Source organism: Dromiciops gliroides, chromosome 2 (assembly GCF_019393635.1).
Source record: "Dromiciops gliroides isolate mDroGli1 chromosome 2, mDroGli1.pri, whole genome shotgun sequence".
NCBI classification, from domain to species: domain Eukaryota; kingdom Metazoa; phylum Chordata; class Mammalia; order Microbiotheria; family Microbiotheriidae; genus Dromiciops; species Dromiciops gliroides.
This window is the reverse complement of record NC_057862.1, coordinates 239,535,434-239,552,013: the sequence shown is the minus strand read 5'-3', so window position 1 is coordinate 239,552,013 and position 16,580 is coordinate 239,535,434. Positions and strand designations below refer to the sequence as shown.

Sequence of the window (16,580 nt, the reverse complement as noted above, 5' to 3'; positions counted from 1 at the left end):
TGGCCCTGGATTCAGGAGGACCTGAGTTCAAATGTGGCCTCAGACACTGGACACTTACTAGCTATGTGACCCTGGGCAAGTCACTTAACTCTCATTGTCCCACAAAAGTATCTATATATCTATATCTCTATATCTCTATATCTATCTATCTATCTATCTATCTATCTATCTATCTATCTATCTATCTATCTATCTATCTATCTATCTATCAGTCCTGAGAACAAAAACTTAGAGAACCACTAATTTATTCCATTACTTTGCTTTCTATCTCTCTACTCTTCCTCCTTTTTAGTCTGCCTTTATTGACCTGTTGGGGGGAAGCCTCCTTCCATCTATTTGTCATTGCCTTTTTACTTCTTTTTTTTTCTTTTTTTGGCTCTTGCTCCTTTATTATTTGTTTAAATCCTACTAGATAAGTTGTTATGCACTTCCTCATGGCAAATTAAGTCCACAAAGCTCTTACCAGTTCCTCCTCTCTTATTTTTCAGCTGCTTCCTCCCCTGCCTGAGCCATAGGAATTCTATCCTTATTTCCCCTCACTTTGCACTGTGCTCCACCCCCAAATTTCTTGCAAAGCTGGTAATAGAACCACTGTATTAGCCCCACCCTACCTGTCCATTTCACTTTCCCTCCTGAATCTCATCCTCCACCTTCTTTTCCTCTTTCTTCTCTGAACACTGCCCCCCCCCCAGTCCTTGATCTGAGATCCAGCTATTTCTTATTTCTTGACAATATTTTACTCTTCATTTCTTCTGTTATTTCACCTGTAGACTATTTAGTGTGTGGTGTTGCCACATTCATGTCCCATTTCTACCATTCCTAATTTACAAGGAAGCTTGGCTTTCCCTCTTCTTAGCACTAATTCTAACCTTCTTCTTCCCTTTTCTAAAACTCCTATTCCTTCTTCCTATCTGCTTCTGCTGATTTACCCCTTTCATTCCCCTTTGAATGATCTTTTCAGTATTTTCTACCTACTTCTGATTATACTATCTAGAATAGTACCCAGAATATACCCCCTCCTTTCATATAATGTAATTAGGAACTAATACTCTTCACTCCACACTTAAATATCATTCTTGAGCTGAGTCTTACCAATGTCTGATCAACACCACTTAATGGGAATCATATTGACTGCAAAATATGGTACTTAGCCCTTGAAGAAAACAACTCTGAAACTCGATTACTGGTGATGTCTTGCATTTCTGACTTCCCTACTTTATTATTAAGATATAGCAGCTTCTTAAATTGCAGACTTTGCCATGAATTTGCCACCACCTTCATTGACTATTACAGATACTTTGGCCTTAGAGCAAATCCCAAAGGACTTCAAAATACTGTCCAAATTATTTTGTTGTACTAAAAGACTTCCTCTATGATACCTTCCCAGAGTGTTCCAAGCCATAGTGATTACTCAATCATAGACTGCCTTATGATATCTCTTGAAATTTGGGTCCTATGCTGTTTAGAATTTAAATTCTTTCACAGTCTAACTCTAATCCACTTTTCCAACTAAATAGCACATTATCCTCCACACACTCTGTATCGCTGGATAATAGACCCACTTGTTAATCTACCTACATAATGATGCATCTCCGACCTCCATGTCTTTACAAAATCTTTCTCACCTTCACCTTGTAGGATCCCTAGCTTCCCTCCAAACTCAACTCATGTATCACCTCCTGAACTCACCAGGTGCTTTTGTCCACCTCCCACTCCAATTTCTTTGTATCTATTCTGTATATATTTAATATTTACTTTTCTGTACATAGGTTCTTCTGGATAACACACACACACACACACACACACACACACTTAGAATATATAGACTATAATCCCCTTGAGGGAAAAGAACTGTTCCAAAGAACTGTATCCATAGTACTTAGTAGAATCCTTGGCACATAATAGGGATTTAATAAATGCTTGCTGGAAGAATTACTTAAACTCATTGTTATTGAATTTTTCAAATATGTAGTATTATCTTTTCCATAAGATTATAAAATCATTAAGCCATGAACTGTGAATTATACATTTCTGTGTCCATAGTAAATGTTCCAACAGGATTTGCTAAATGAATTTAGTTATATCTGGCACTGTTTAAGTAAGTGGGCCATTATCAAAAGTTTAGAAACCCATTCTGCTAACACTATCTGGTATGTTGTAAGCACTTTAAAAACAGCTGTTGATTAACTAATGTCTGGTAAGACAGGGATAGCCAAAATTCAAATTAGATCTAACTTCTGGGTCACCAATTAAATGGAAGTCTGGAGGACCCCTTATCTTAAAATTTTTGGACTCATAACTTGATAGAGAAATGATCCCTGATTTCCAACCACTTTGTAAGTCACTCAGAAGGCTCCTCTCCATTATGGTATGGTGGCTTTTCTTAATGGAATCTCTTGAATAGATCGTCAAAATTCAATTTTATTATACACTGTATAATCTTTTGGCCTAATGTTTCACTGGCAGAAATACATGTCCTTGGGCTCGTGCTATGAAAAAAGATGGAGATGTAACTTCCCTTCTACTTAGTCTTCCACGAACTACCCCCACCCCCAACCAAACACACAACTTCTACCTCCAAACATAGGAAAATCTGGGAAAAGTTCAAAGAGGGTCAATCTGATTGGTTCTTATAAACAGTCAACATTAATTCATAAAAAAAAAACACATCCATTTCTTAACCAAATATTACTCATACTTAATTCTAATGTAGCTATCTCCAGGGCCAAATTTTTCTTCAATGCAAAAAAAGCCCTGCAGCTAGATAATGTTTAATTAAAATTATTCAGAGCCCTTCACAGACTTTACCCAGTGACTACTCACAGGGATAAGGACTTGGCCTACTATTTCATTGATATAAAATACTCTCAGATAAGGAAATTCCCTTTACCAACACAAGTCAGCACCTTCTCTGCAACTGATAGTTTCAGAGAGTTGCCTGAGAGATATGTAACTTACCCATTGTCACACAGACAGTATGTCTCAGAATCAGGACTTGAACTCAGATCTTCTGGGACCTAAGATGAGCTCTCTACCACTACAGCAGAGGTGTCAAACTCACTGTCCCTTAGCCCCATGCAGCCTTTCAATATTCCCCAGTACAGTCTGAACCAGATTAAATTATAATTGTGAAATATGGATCAAAAAATGTTAAAAAACAATAAAATGTACATAATGTTAATTTGTGGTTTTCTAAGTCAATATGCTATGTTTCTGTCTGAGTTTGACAACATTGCACCAAACTATGCTGGCCCACAGATTATCTTTTAAGTTGGCAGGTGAAAAGCAGAAGTATCTATTTCCTATGAATGAAAAAGCAAGGCACAGAAAAGTTAAATGACTTATTAAATTACTTTAATTAATGATAGTTATTTAATCAACCATTAATTAAATTAATTGTGCATTAAAAGTCATTTAACAAGCATCTTGCTAAATTAGGTCAAAAACTCAGTTCTCTTAACTTCTGCCTCATCCCCATCACCAGACCACCTCCCTCAGAAAATACCAATACCAGGAACTAGACTTCATATAAGATTCAATTGAATTATTTCAATCAAAAAGATCCCAAATATTCTTCTTTACCCAAACTATCCTCATAAAAAATGTATATTCAACATTATAATCAGATGCAACAGAAGACATTTATGGCAGTTGTCAGTAAATGGTTTCAGTTATGTCCAACTCTTTGTGACCCCATTTGGGGTTTTCTTGGCAAAGATACTAGAGTGATTTGCCATTTCTTTCTCCATCTCTTTTTACAGATGAGGAAGCTGAGGCAAACAGAGTTAAATGACTTGCCCAAGTTCACACAGTTAGTAATGTCCAAGGTCAGATTTAAACTCAGGAAGATGAGTTTCTTACTCCAGGCCTGGTATGCTAACCACTACATTACCTAGCTGTCCTATATTTTCAAGTACATATTATTTTTTTTCAAATACTACAAGAAAAGAATCTCTAAATTGTATTTTGTATCTATCCCTGAGTAATAAATAGTATTACAGCCTCTCAAGTGCTATAAAAATCCAGCATAAGGTTACAGCCCATTGGGTGCCATGGATATTCACAAAGCAAGCAATAAAGCTTAATGGGAGACTATTAGTGTGAAAAAATCATACTTATTTTTAAAAACCATCCTCTTAAATACTAGTAATAAATTGTATCACTAAAACTAAAATAATTTTTAAAAATGAAATTTGCATTTTCCCCCACCAGTGCAATTTTCAAAAAGGCCTTTATTTATCTGAGAACAACAACAACAACAACAAAACACAGGACCCATCATTTTCACATTGCCAGATGTACCTCCTTACTTGGAGGTCAGTCTTTATCTGGCTAGTCCTTCTAAATTAATAATAGCTCGTATTTTACATGAAGCTCAAAAGTTTACCAAGTTTTATTTTCTTCACAACTTCCCAGTAAGGCAGGCGGGACAGGCATTATTATCCTTATTTTCTAGATCTGAAAACTATAAATTACTTGAGTTGGCATTTGAACCCAGGTCTTTTGATTCTTAGTCCTTTATTTTCAGTACTACAGAAGGTTGTCTTATTCAGGGCCAATGTACTTAGGGAGCCATCACCATGAGTTCTGATTCCTGTCCCACTGCCACCAAAACCAAAAGTTCAAATTATGTTTAAGGTTGCTGTTTTAATATGCAAAAAAACTATTCTTAGTTATATTCACATCCCAGACCACCAACCACAGGGACCCTATCATTTTTTAGGAACCATAGAAACAACATTCTCCATCCAAGATATATAATAAAAGCAATTTCTAAGGAGTGATGATTTGGAAGGAAGGAGGCAAGGGACAGAGAGTCAATATTTTGCTTGGCACCCAGAATTTAAACTTGAGTCCACTGATTTAGGAGGCAGTGAATCCCTTTTTGTATACTTAAATTATTTTTGGTAAGGCTGGTCTTTGAAGTTATTCTAATTATCAGCATCACTCCATTTAACTGGAACTGAGTAAGAACCAAGTAAAATTATACCTTCCCCATCCTACCCCACTCTCCAAGAAAAAGAGATAAAGATAATACAACTATCAAACACTTTGTAGGCTAACAGTTAAGTGGCACAATGGATACAGCATTGGAATCAGGGAGATCTGAGTTCAAATCTGAAGTCAGATACTTAATAGTTGTGTGACACTGGGCAAGTCACTTAACCTCTGCTTGCCTCAGTTTACTCAGCTGTAAAATGAGTATAATAATAGCTCTTACCTCACAGGATTTATTGTGAGAATCAAATGAGATATTAGTAAAATGAAAAGTGTGAAAAAAATCCTTTTTTTTGAAAAGAGGAACAAAAAATGAAATTTTAAAAACTAATGAAAAGGACTAATTGGAAGAGAGGAAAGGGGAATCTACTTGACTAACTAAGAGGATGAAAGAGGGAAGGGAATTATTATATAACTGGATACAGGCAATGGAAAAAAAGGAACTAACGAACAAAACCCTAAAGGATGGATAACAAATGGGGATCAAAGATGAGCAGAAGAGAGCCAATGGGAACAGGGCTACTTTAAGAAAAGATTAAAGTAACTGAAGTAACATAATACTGTTTTTTCAGCAGAAAAGGGGGGAAATAATAACCTCCCACTATTAGGGAAAGATGGAGGAAAATATAAAACTAACTCATAACTTTAAATGTGAATAGATTAAATAATCCAATAAAATGAAAAAGATTGATGGGTGGATGGATGGATGGATGGATGGATGGATGGATGGATGGATAAAATGAATGAACTGAAGAATTAAAACGAATTGGATAAAATACAAAACCCTACAATCTGTTGCTTATGAGATAATATTTGTAAAGCACTTAGCAAGGTTCTTGACATAAAAGAGGCACTTAATAAATGCTTATCCCCTACTTCCCTTTGTCAACCCAATCTATATAACTTCCTACTTGTAAATGGCAGAGCTGGAAGAGACCTCAGAGATCATCTACACTAATAACTTCATTTGACAGGTTCAGAAGATATGGTCTGTAAAGAGTTAAATGATTTGCCCAAGATTATACAACAGAGTTAATGGCAGGGTTTCTCCCTTTTCTTTTATATGCTATTGTTGTTGTGCAGTCATTTCAGTCATGTCCAACTTTCCATGACCCCATTTTTGGTATTTTCTTGGCAAAGATACTAGAGTGGTTTGCCATTCACTTATCCAATTATTTTACAGATGAAGAACTGAGTCAAACGGGGTTAAGTGACTTGCCCAGGGTCACACAGCTAGTAAGTGTCTGAGGCTAGATTTAAATTCATGAAAATGAATCTTCCTGACTCCAAGCCCAGTGTTCTATCTACTGTGCCACCTAGCTGACCCTTTTCTTTTGGATATTATCCTCCAAAATAAGCCATATGCATAGTGGATATAATTTTAGACTTGGACGAAGGAACATTTGAATTCAAATTTTGCCTTTGACATTTAGTAGTTTTGTGACCATGAACAAATCACTTAACCTTTCTGGGCCTCAATTTCTTTATGGGTAATAAAGGAGTAATAATGAGTAGTACATTAAATAATATACATAAAGTGATATGTAAACTTTAAAGTGCTAATAAGTATCACTTATTAGTAGTGTGTCAGCCATTAGTAGTAATAGCAGTAGTAATTCTCTCTCTGCCTAAGAATAGTTGGCAATCTTGGATAAATCACTTTATCTGCATGGGCCTCAATTTCCTCCTTTGTAAAAATATGGGGCTGAACTAGATGATGTCAAAAATCTCTCCCAGTTCTAATATTCTTTGTGTCTACTGGAAATTATTCTTAGTAAGTTAGGATCTCCATGTATTTCTCTATAACATCACTGGCTTCTGCAATTCTATGGTTTCTACCCACCTCCCCCCAGAGTTGGTACATAGAAGTAAAAGATAAACGTTGTCTATAATAGAAATAACTTGAGATTAGCAACTACAAAACAATAATAGCCTTCAGATGAGGAGTCCCCTGGGGATTTATGGGCTGGGACAAATTCAGAAAACCCAGCGCTCATAGCTCCCCAATGGATTCCCAAGATAGATCAGGAAAGTTGCGTGTTTTGTCTAATTACGTGGATAAAAAACACACCTAGCCCAACGACAAGCTGTTATTGAGAAGTTCAGAAACTGCAAACATTTGGCTGAGAAGAAAAGGCCTTCAAAATCATTTGTAGTGCTCTTTGAAGCTGATCTCAAGAAACTGTGAATCAGCCAAACAGAGAAGCTCACATCTTATCATTGTCGTCTGAGCCCCAATGCTACTAAAGTAATGTCAGAGCCATAGGAAGAGGGAATGACAAAATAGAGGGTAACAAGAGAACATAGAAGGAAAAAAGAGTATGCCCATTAGCAATATAGGCATGAGGGACTCATTTCACCTAGAAAATAGAAATCTATTCAACATCGATAAGCACGCAGGTGTGTTTTATAATTTTAACTTGTCTATGACCTATTTCCAGGGATACTGCCAGGCAAAGAAAGCATCAATGTTTCCCTCAATAGGATGAGATCATATCTATTCTTCCAAATATAACCAAACACCTGAAGGAGTTTTATATTGATCTACAATGGAAGAAAAACAGAAGTCAGAAGTCATTGCACTTCCTGCCTCAAGTTCACACATAAACACAAAGGGTCCATTTGAAGCTGTGTTGGAAAGGACACAGGGACTCATACTTGGATTCTAGTACAGGTTTTGCTGCCCACCAACTCTGTGATCTTGCAAAAGTTCCTTAATGTCTCTGAGCTTCAGTCTCTTCATCTGTCTAATGAGGGATGTAGATCAGATGATTCCTAAGTTCTTTCTAGTTCTAAGAGTCTATGTTTTTGTTTTTTAAAGGAGGGAAGATGTAAGTCAGAAAAGGCTGAAAAAAATCTTATTTCTCAAAGCTATTCCTCCCTCTTACCTTTAACATGCCAAAGGCATAAGCTCATTGTGAACAACCTATCTAATTCAATGCTCAACTACAATTCTGGGCCTACACTATTAGGAGTGTTTAAGATGCCATCATTGCTTTGGGAGTTGGTGTTTCTTTAAAACTTTCATAGTTCAAGGTTGAATCTAAGCCAGGAGGGTTTAAAACTGCAGAGTATTCAGTTCAGCTCTACCTTTGTAACTATAGATAGCCTCAGAGAACCTAAAAGCACAACCCTATAATAACCCATAGCTTGTTCTTCCTTCTCCTAACTCCAGTTATAAATCTATCTTGTCCAATCCCAATCATAGTTCTGAGGGGTCCAACTTCAGATTTGGCCATGGGAGTTGAGGAAACAGGAAGACACAACTACACAAACATTTTCTCATGTTATTCGAGCTGCCCTGGCCTCTTAATTTTCCAAACAGCTTTCTACTCAAACTTTCCAAGAAAACTAGGTGACAATATTACTGCCTCAGCCCCATGTGCCAAAATGGCCACTACGACAAATTAATGCTTATTGACTGACAAGATTTTCGTGCTGAATTCACTCCAACAGCAAAGCTCACTAAAGGGGGTAAGACCCATTGGGAAGTAAGGGCTGGGGAACAGATGGATAAAATCATGGTAGGATGGTTGGACCCAAAATACAAAACAGATACAAGCTAGACATACCTTTTGAATGAGGACTGCTCATCTGTTCTTTCTTGGGACAGCCAATCAGAGAGGTGACTTCTCTTCTCTGTCGCCCCGGAGAGTTGAGCAAGTATTGCTTTGGTTAATTTCAGGATGTGCTATTGGAAACATAAAACAAGGTGCCTGGCCGGCACTATATATATGTATATATATATATATATATATATATATATATATATATATATATATATATTAAAAAAAGGAGAAGAAGAAGGAGAAGAAGAAAGAAGACATACGGACGGCCTGACAATCCAAAGGGTATTTATGTACATTTTCTAAAATGGGATGGGAAATGTACAAGTGAGGTATTTTTTCTTTTCATTTCTTCTAGGATTCGTGTCCTCTGGCTGTTTCATCAATGTTGAGTTCCAAATATTCCACTTCTATTCCATTCCTGCCCTTGGACATTGCTCTTCACCCATGGGAGAGGTGAGAAGAAGAAAACAATTTTTTTTTTTTAAAAGCCAGCAGCATTGCCTGAGGAGGGGCTGGAGCTGAAGAGAAGGTTGATCGCTTTTGGATGGATACTGAGGTGCCTGGAGGTGAATTCATGGAAACCTGGCCCTTCTGTCCTGTCACTTCTCCAGAGCTGCTGTGGTTTCCAAGCTGGCAGGAGTTGTCAAGGAGGAAGGGGAAAGGGGAGAGAAGGGAAGGAAGAGAGGGGAGAGGTGTGATTGCTGGATGGGGTGAGGATCCACAAACACCGAATGGGACACCAAAGTCAAAAATCTCACATCACAGAAGTCATCTTAACTAAGTTTCCTTGGGACAATTCTCCTTCCAGTGCCCTTTTTCCCCCTAGATGGGATGGTATTAGGTTGATTTATTTTTTTTTAAATGAATCTATTTCTAATAATATCTAGATTATATAAATAATAATTTTCAAACCCTTATTTCTGTTGGTTCTTTGTCTCTAATCTCTCTGTTAGTGCTTTCATCATTCTGCCAATAAATACGAAAAATGGAAAAATTGACTCCACGAGTTTTTTTTAATGTTTTTGGGGAAATGTACACCCCCACCTGTCTGTCCCCAAAAGATAACCCACGTGATTTCTGGTTTCTAGAGGAAAAAATTGTAAATCAAAGTTTTCTCTGAGGGGAGAGGGGGTCGTCTCTTAGGTTTTTTGAATTTTTAAATAGTTTGTGCTTTTGGTGTATATCACCAAAATTTGGGGGCGGGGTAAGGGGATGTGAAAAGATGGAAGATGTGAGGAAAAGGCAGGGAAGGGAGCAGGGTGGGGGAGAGGGAGGAAATCTAAAGTTCTATTTTTTTAAAAATGGGACCAGAACACCAACCAAAGTACAAAGGGCTACCGCCCATGGCCCAGAGTTTGTTGAGTGGATTTAGCAGCCGCCTTTTTTATCTGCCGTGGGAGAGCCCCTGCCACTGTAGCGTCCTCCTCGGCTGGAGCGAGGTTCTTCCAAATCATCCTCGTCAAAGCCGTGGAAAGTTGAGGTGTCACTTTCAGACGTGGAACCGAACAAGTCCTCCGTACTTCGTGCTGCGGCCGCCGCCTCCTTCTCCTTCCTGCCTTCTCCTCCCAAATGAGCTGACATGTATGATGAATATATCAGCACATGGGTTAAGCAACAGACAGCATTATTCATATTAATATCATATCATTACAAGGTTATTCTTACCACTGTCAGACAATGCACCATTTTTGAGACTCAAAGGGATTAAACCAACATCACTTTGTGGAGGTGAAATTGTGCAATAGGACAATGGGGGGGGTGGGGTTTAGAAGCAGGAGATTTGTTTCGTTGCTTGTTTGTTTTTTGTTTTTTAAATGAGAAAAGATACCTGTGCCACAGTACAAGTATTCAAAGCTTCTGGCAGTGAAAGGGTCAGTGATGTGCTTTCCCCACTCTTATTCACACCCCAGCCAAGAGATTGTTTTCCCCTGACGGCTCATAAGCCTGCACGACTTAAAGGCTGTTTGGCTCTTTGCACATCGACTGTCCTTCAGTTTGGCAGCCAGTTTCACAAATTTACTGCTGTCAGATAGCCCATTAGAGGCATTTAATCCTCTCCCAGTTTATTTTTATTTTCATCCATTTCTCACTCCATCCTTTCCACCCCTGTCTGCTCTTTCACATCACATAATTCATTTCTAATTCCCTCCCCACCAAAAACAAAAACAAAAACCTCACAGTAAAGTCTAATAAGTGATCAGAGAATACATACTGGCACTCCTGTTTATGATTGGAAAAAAAGACCAAGACGCTCTAACCAGGGCATACACACATTTCAGATACTTAAAATGCCATTAGTTAAAAGTCTTGGTACTCTCGAGAGTTCAAAGCAGTATTAAGTCCAAATAAAGGTGGTACATCAGGTGAGAAAGAGCAGGGACTAAAAGTAAAGAAATTTAATCATCATATAAAGTGCTAAAATCTACAGAATTGTAGCTGATACTTCTCCACATTCATATTGGGCCCCAGGAGTGCGTCCAGCTACTATAATCCCAGTCACTGAAGCTGCCAATTTCAAACATCTCAGTCCCTAAGGTATAGTGGAGGTAAAATGAAAGGTGGGAAAGGATAAATAGCTCTTCTTGGCTCCTATCTCTTCCCTGAAAAGACACCAGAAAGACTATCCACGAATATCATCCAACCTGCCTTCCCAAGCTTGACAAACGGAGCCATAAGCCAATCCTGAAGCAAATAGCTATTTGACAGACATTTGAGATAGACATTGGTTGAATGGTCCATACAAATCAATCCTAGCTCAGTATGATAAAAAGTATGGGGAGCATAAGATCATCACCTATGTTTTTTAAGATAAGGAAGCAAATTTGGGAAGGATAGCGGAGAAGTTTCATAGTGGAGAGTCACTTATTCACTCCTGTTTCCTCCGTTACTCAATTTCATGAGGGGAAAAGAACATGGAAAACTACTGAAGACTACACTTGTTTCCCCTCTCCCAGGGCTCTTGAGGTAGAAGTCTTAGCTTGCTGTGGGTAGAGGATCACTATATATTGTATATTTCTGGGGATGGGATGTGTGGGGTTTTAATATGTTTATATACATATACACACATAAAAATACATGCATATTATATATAGAGAGAAATATCTATGTGTGTTATTGGCCTTTTAAAAACTTTTTGTCCATCAGAGTCCAGCAATTCCACAGCTTCTGATTGCCCAAGCTACCACTGTCAGAGTTAGAAGTCCAACACGATAACAGTTGTAGACTGTGTCTGGAAAGTAGGTGAACAAATTACCTTCAGAAGAAATTGGGTAGAGCTACATACAAGAGCACCACTCTGTCATTGGGTATGCCAATTTAATATTGAGGTTGTAGGGATTGGGAACTGGAATCCTTAGTCAACATCTCATTTGCCAGCTCTACTAGGTTCATGGCTATATAAACTTTGACACTCCAAGACAATAGGTGTAGGCTAGTGACTATGGTAGACAAAGCAAGGGAAGAAATAAGGAGTGAGTGAAATCCAAGGGGTGAGAAGCTGCCCCAGGAGGGTCAGGAGAGGAAAGGAAGATTGAGGGGATCATCCCTCACTACTGCACTCAGAGCTGGCTGAAACATTCTGAAGCATTTTTCAGCTTCTGGTCAGAAACACTTGCAGTCACTCAGGTGAGATTGAAATCTCTTGTCACCTTTCACCTTCACTGCTTGGACTTATTCTGCTTTGCTCCAGAGGGAAGAATTAGGACAAATAAGGGAAGGTTGTAGGGTTACCTTTCAGCCCAATATAAGGAAAAACTTCCTAAAAGAGCTATTTTTTTTTAATGGAATAGGTTACCATGTAAGGTAATGAGTTCCCACTTACTGGGATATTGTAAAGGGGACTAGTGCTTCAGTTGAGATTAGACCACAAAACCTTTAAGGTCCCTTCCAACTCCAAGATTCCTGGGGTCTGTTTATAATAATATAATACATTTATGTAAAATAGCCTGTCCTGATAAACTCTGGCAAGCTACAGATAATAACTTGGGTAGGATCAAAAAGCAAAATAAAACAAAACAACAACTTGAGCAAAACCATAAAAACCTAAATTTATTTTGAGAAAGGACAAAACCAAAGTGGAGCACTTTCTTTAAGTCTTTGAAAATAGGAACTATGAAAAAAAGGTTACTAAGACCACTTAGCAGCATCTAAGCCCTGATAAGTCCCTACCTCTTAGCCTCTACTCTGCTGTGTTTTCTTTGGTCTGATCTACATGAGAAAATGTATGGAATGTATGGCCAATGGAAGTGTTGTTCATGCATCTACTAAGAAGCCCAAGGGTCACTAATGTCCAAATTGATGGCAATTTGAAGACATAACCAGTCTTCCAGTATCATTCTTGGATGCTTTCCCCAACTGACTCCCTTCCCCCCTGCCCCCGACCACATCCACCCCAACCATTTCAATTAAACCAACAATTCTGCATATTGAGATGCACCATCATCCAATAAAGGAACACAGGGAGGCTATATCTCAGTGTGTTCTGGTTCCACTTACTGTCTTCCACAACAACAACAACAACAACAACAACAATAACAACAACGACGACGACAACACACACACTCACCAAAGGAATCTGCATGTGAAAAGGTCAGAAATATATCAGTAACTGTTTCCCACCCCTTAGATTTTTTAAAAATTGAGTCACAAAATTCTAAGAAGACCTGAAAAAAATGTCAGAGTCACCACCATCATTACTACCCTGTATCATTCCCCTTCTTGCATATTACCCTAGATGGCTAAAATGTCAAAAACATGATTGCTCCTGAGTGCTTGGGTAAGACAGTTCCCAGAGGGGAGGGGAGGGGTTACACTTACCAGAGCGTCCACAGTCTGCACATGACACGAGTTCCTCTGGCCGACCACTTTTTTTGTTCATGCTTGAACCTCCCAAGCAGAAGTCACAGTAATTATTGGGAATGACAGTCCCATCTGGTCCTTTCTGGGCTGTGGAAAAGATACCAAGTCCAACTTTTAGATGAAAACAAAATCTATGAAGCCTTCTCTTTCTCCCAAATTCCACACCACAGAAAGTGAAGTACATAAGTGTATGTTAGGAAAATATGCTTACTTGGGCTATGCTTTCTTATCATACCATAGTTTTAATTCCTTGATAACTTCTTTTGTTGTTTTCTTTTTGACATATCTACCTGTATAATGGGGATTATTTTTATTTGAGAGGTGGTCTGGTCCCCCTCTGGACTTTTCCACCAGGAAACGTCATAGTGCAAGATCGCTTCAGTCCTGGAACTCATACTTTATCAGTACCCTCTGCCCCTGTAGCTCACCTGCACAAACACACACACCCATTGGAGGGTGAAGAGTGGAGAACTCTGCCCAGAATCTCTGTTTAAGGAGGATGTCCAGATCAGTCATCTCTTCTTTCTCCCCTGGACTACACCATCATGCCCCACCCCCATCCAGTCTGGTACCTTCTTCCCAATCCCTTGCTTTTCAGCTTCCTTTTGTGTGTTATAAGATCCTTGATGGCAGAGACTGGGTTCCTACCTTAATGCTTAATAACTGTTTATTGACTGACTAGGAAAAGAATGCTGCACTTGGAGTCATAGGATGAAAGGAAACAGAGTAGGAAATAACTTTCAAGATCACCTAATATAACCCTCTCCTTTTACAAATAAGGACACTGAGGCCCAGAGATGTCCAATGACTTGTTCAACCTCACTTTTTGAGTATTTTCCAGAGCCAAGACTAGAAGTGGGATACTCTCATCTGGTTTGGAACCATCAGACTGGAATGCTTTTCATTAATCATTTGGCCTCTCTCATCACTACAGAAGTACTAAATGAGACCCCACCACTGGTTCATCTCAGGAGAATGAGAGAAGCTAAAGGGGAAAACCCTTTAATGGTGTCAAAAAGTCCTCTTCCCTTAAACAGAAGCTCAGGGGCAGCTAGGGGGCTCAGTGGATAAAGTACCAGTCCTGGATTCAGAAGGACCTGAGTTCAAATCCAGCATCAGACACTTGACACTTACTAGCCATGTGACCCTGAGAAAGTCACTTAACCCTCATTGCCCTGCAAAAAACAAACAAAAAAAAACACAAGAAAGAAAGAGAAAAAAAGAAAAGACAAGCCATGGATGATAAACAGAAGCTCAAAGGTAACTTTCCAGTTACCCCTCTCTACACAGAACAATCCCACAATCCTTAACACACTCTTTCCCCCACCTTAGTGCACTTAATGTTATTATTAACTAATGAAATGAGGACTTCTTCCATTCAAACACTCAGCATTTTGTGTTTATCTTCCTGTTTGCCTATTTGGTTATAACTTTTTTGCAATTGGATGATAACGACGAAATTGGAGACACTATTAAAGGGTATCATTAGCACCTGTAAGCATATAACAGGCACTTAATAAATGTTCATTAACTGACTTGTTGACTATTTAGCTATTGGTTTGTCCCTCAATCTATACATTTGAAACAAAATTATTGTAAAAGTTTTCAAATGGGTACATCTTTAATTTTTAAAATAATTCAATGGTGTTTAGGACAAAGAGAAAAGTTACAGAGCTATAGATTGCAATGAATAAGATTTATAATTTTAAAAACCACTAGTTCTATCTATCTGGAAAAGGAAATGGCAAACCATTCCAGTATCCTTGCCAAGAAAATCCCAAAGGAGTCTGAAAGAGTTGGACATGACTAAATAACAACAACAACAACAAAATTTTATCAGCATATATTTCTGTTGATTACATCTGTCTCTTGATTCCCCTTATTAATTCATTACCCATCCCCCAACCTACACTACTTCCTACATTCCCTATATCTATTGATAGCACTACCAAACTTCCAATACTCAAGTTCAGTTTGAGTCTCATTCTAGCCTTTCTAGCCCCGCACAAGTTGATGTTGTTTAACTTTTGAATATGTATCCCCAGTGCCTAATATACCTTACACATGGTGGGAAATTAAAAGTTTGTTGAATTGAATTGTGTGTATATATGTTACTTCTGGAATATTTCTTTTCCAATTTCAAGTGCTTGTTAGGGAAGAAAAAATGACATTCCTTCTCCCATGTTTAGGCTCTGCCCTTCATCTTTCTTTAAATTACTAACAGAATCTGAAATATATCTTTATCAGGAGACCAACACTAATTCTTCCTTCACAGTCATAAATCTTTGTTTTTCCCCAATCCACTTATGCCTACCCATGAGACCGAAAGGTCTTAGTGATGTCCAAAAGGGAATGACTCTTAAGGTCATAAATACCAAAAAAGTAAAAAAAAAAAAACCCAATCACCAGAAAGCCAAGGTAATTAAATGTGTGAAAAAAAAATGGAAGAATCAAAATATAATTAGGAATTAATACTATTCACCCCCATTTCAATATCATTCTTTTGGGGAGTTTTTGTCTTTTTTTTGCAGGGCAATGAGGGTTAAGTGACTTGCCCAGGGTCACACAACTAGTAAGGGTCAAATGTCTGAGGCCAGATTTGAACTCAGGTCCTCCTGAATCCAGGGCCGGTGCTTTATCCACTGCACCACCTAGCTGGCCCCTCAATATCATTCTTGAGCTAGAAGTCTTACCAATGATCTCTTTGTTGCTAAATCTGATGGTCTTTTTTCAGTGTTCCTCTTCCGTGACTTCTCTGTGGCTTTTGACACTGTTGAGCAAACATTTCCCCCTAGATATTCTTCTCTCTCTTGGCTTTGGTGACACTGCTCTCCCCTAGGTTCTCCTCCTACATGCTAGAATGATCCCTTAAATAATCATTCATCTTCCACACCCTACACATTAAGGTCTGCCAAATTTCTCTCATGGTCCTTCTTTATCTCATCTACTCCAATAGATTCAATTATTTATTTAGCAACCAGCTCTGAAATCTATCTAGCCCTCACCTCGAATTGGAATTCTAGATTCACCTCACCAAATACATGCTAGACATTCCTAGATGCCTTACAAAGATTTCAAACTCAATACGTATTTCAAAACAGAACTCATTATCTTCCCCTTTCAACTAACCCCTCTCCTAAACTTTCCTAAGTCTAT

At 38.4% G+C, this 16,580-nt stretch overlaps 1 protein-coding gene across 3 annotated transcripts in view; it reads right to left on the bottom strand.

Annotated features, from left to right (window-relative positions):
- Positions 1–16,580, bottom strand: part of DPF3 (double PHD fingers 3) — a 413,835-nt gene that overhangs the window by 55,135 nt on the left and 342,120 nt on the right. For 2 of the 3 annotated variants that reach the window (XM_043989941.1, XM_043989942.1), the window contains one exon: positions 13,383–13,511. In XM_043989941.1, coding sequence (XP_043845876.1) covers positions 13,383–13,511 — 129 coding nt within the window. Of the gene's footprint in view, positions 1–9,561; positions 10,142–13,382; positions 13,512–16,580 lie in introns of those variants that run through there. The other variant, XM_043989943.1, reaches the window with a different exon arrangement.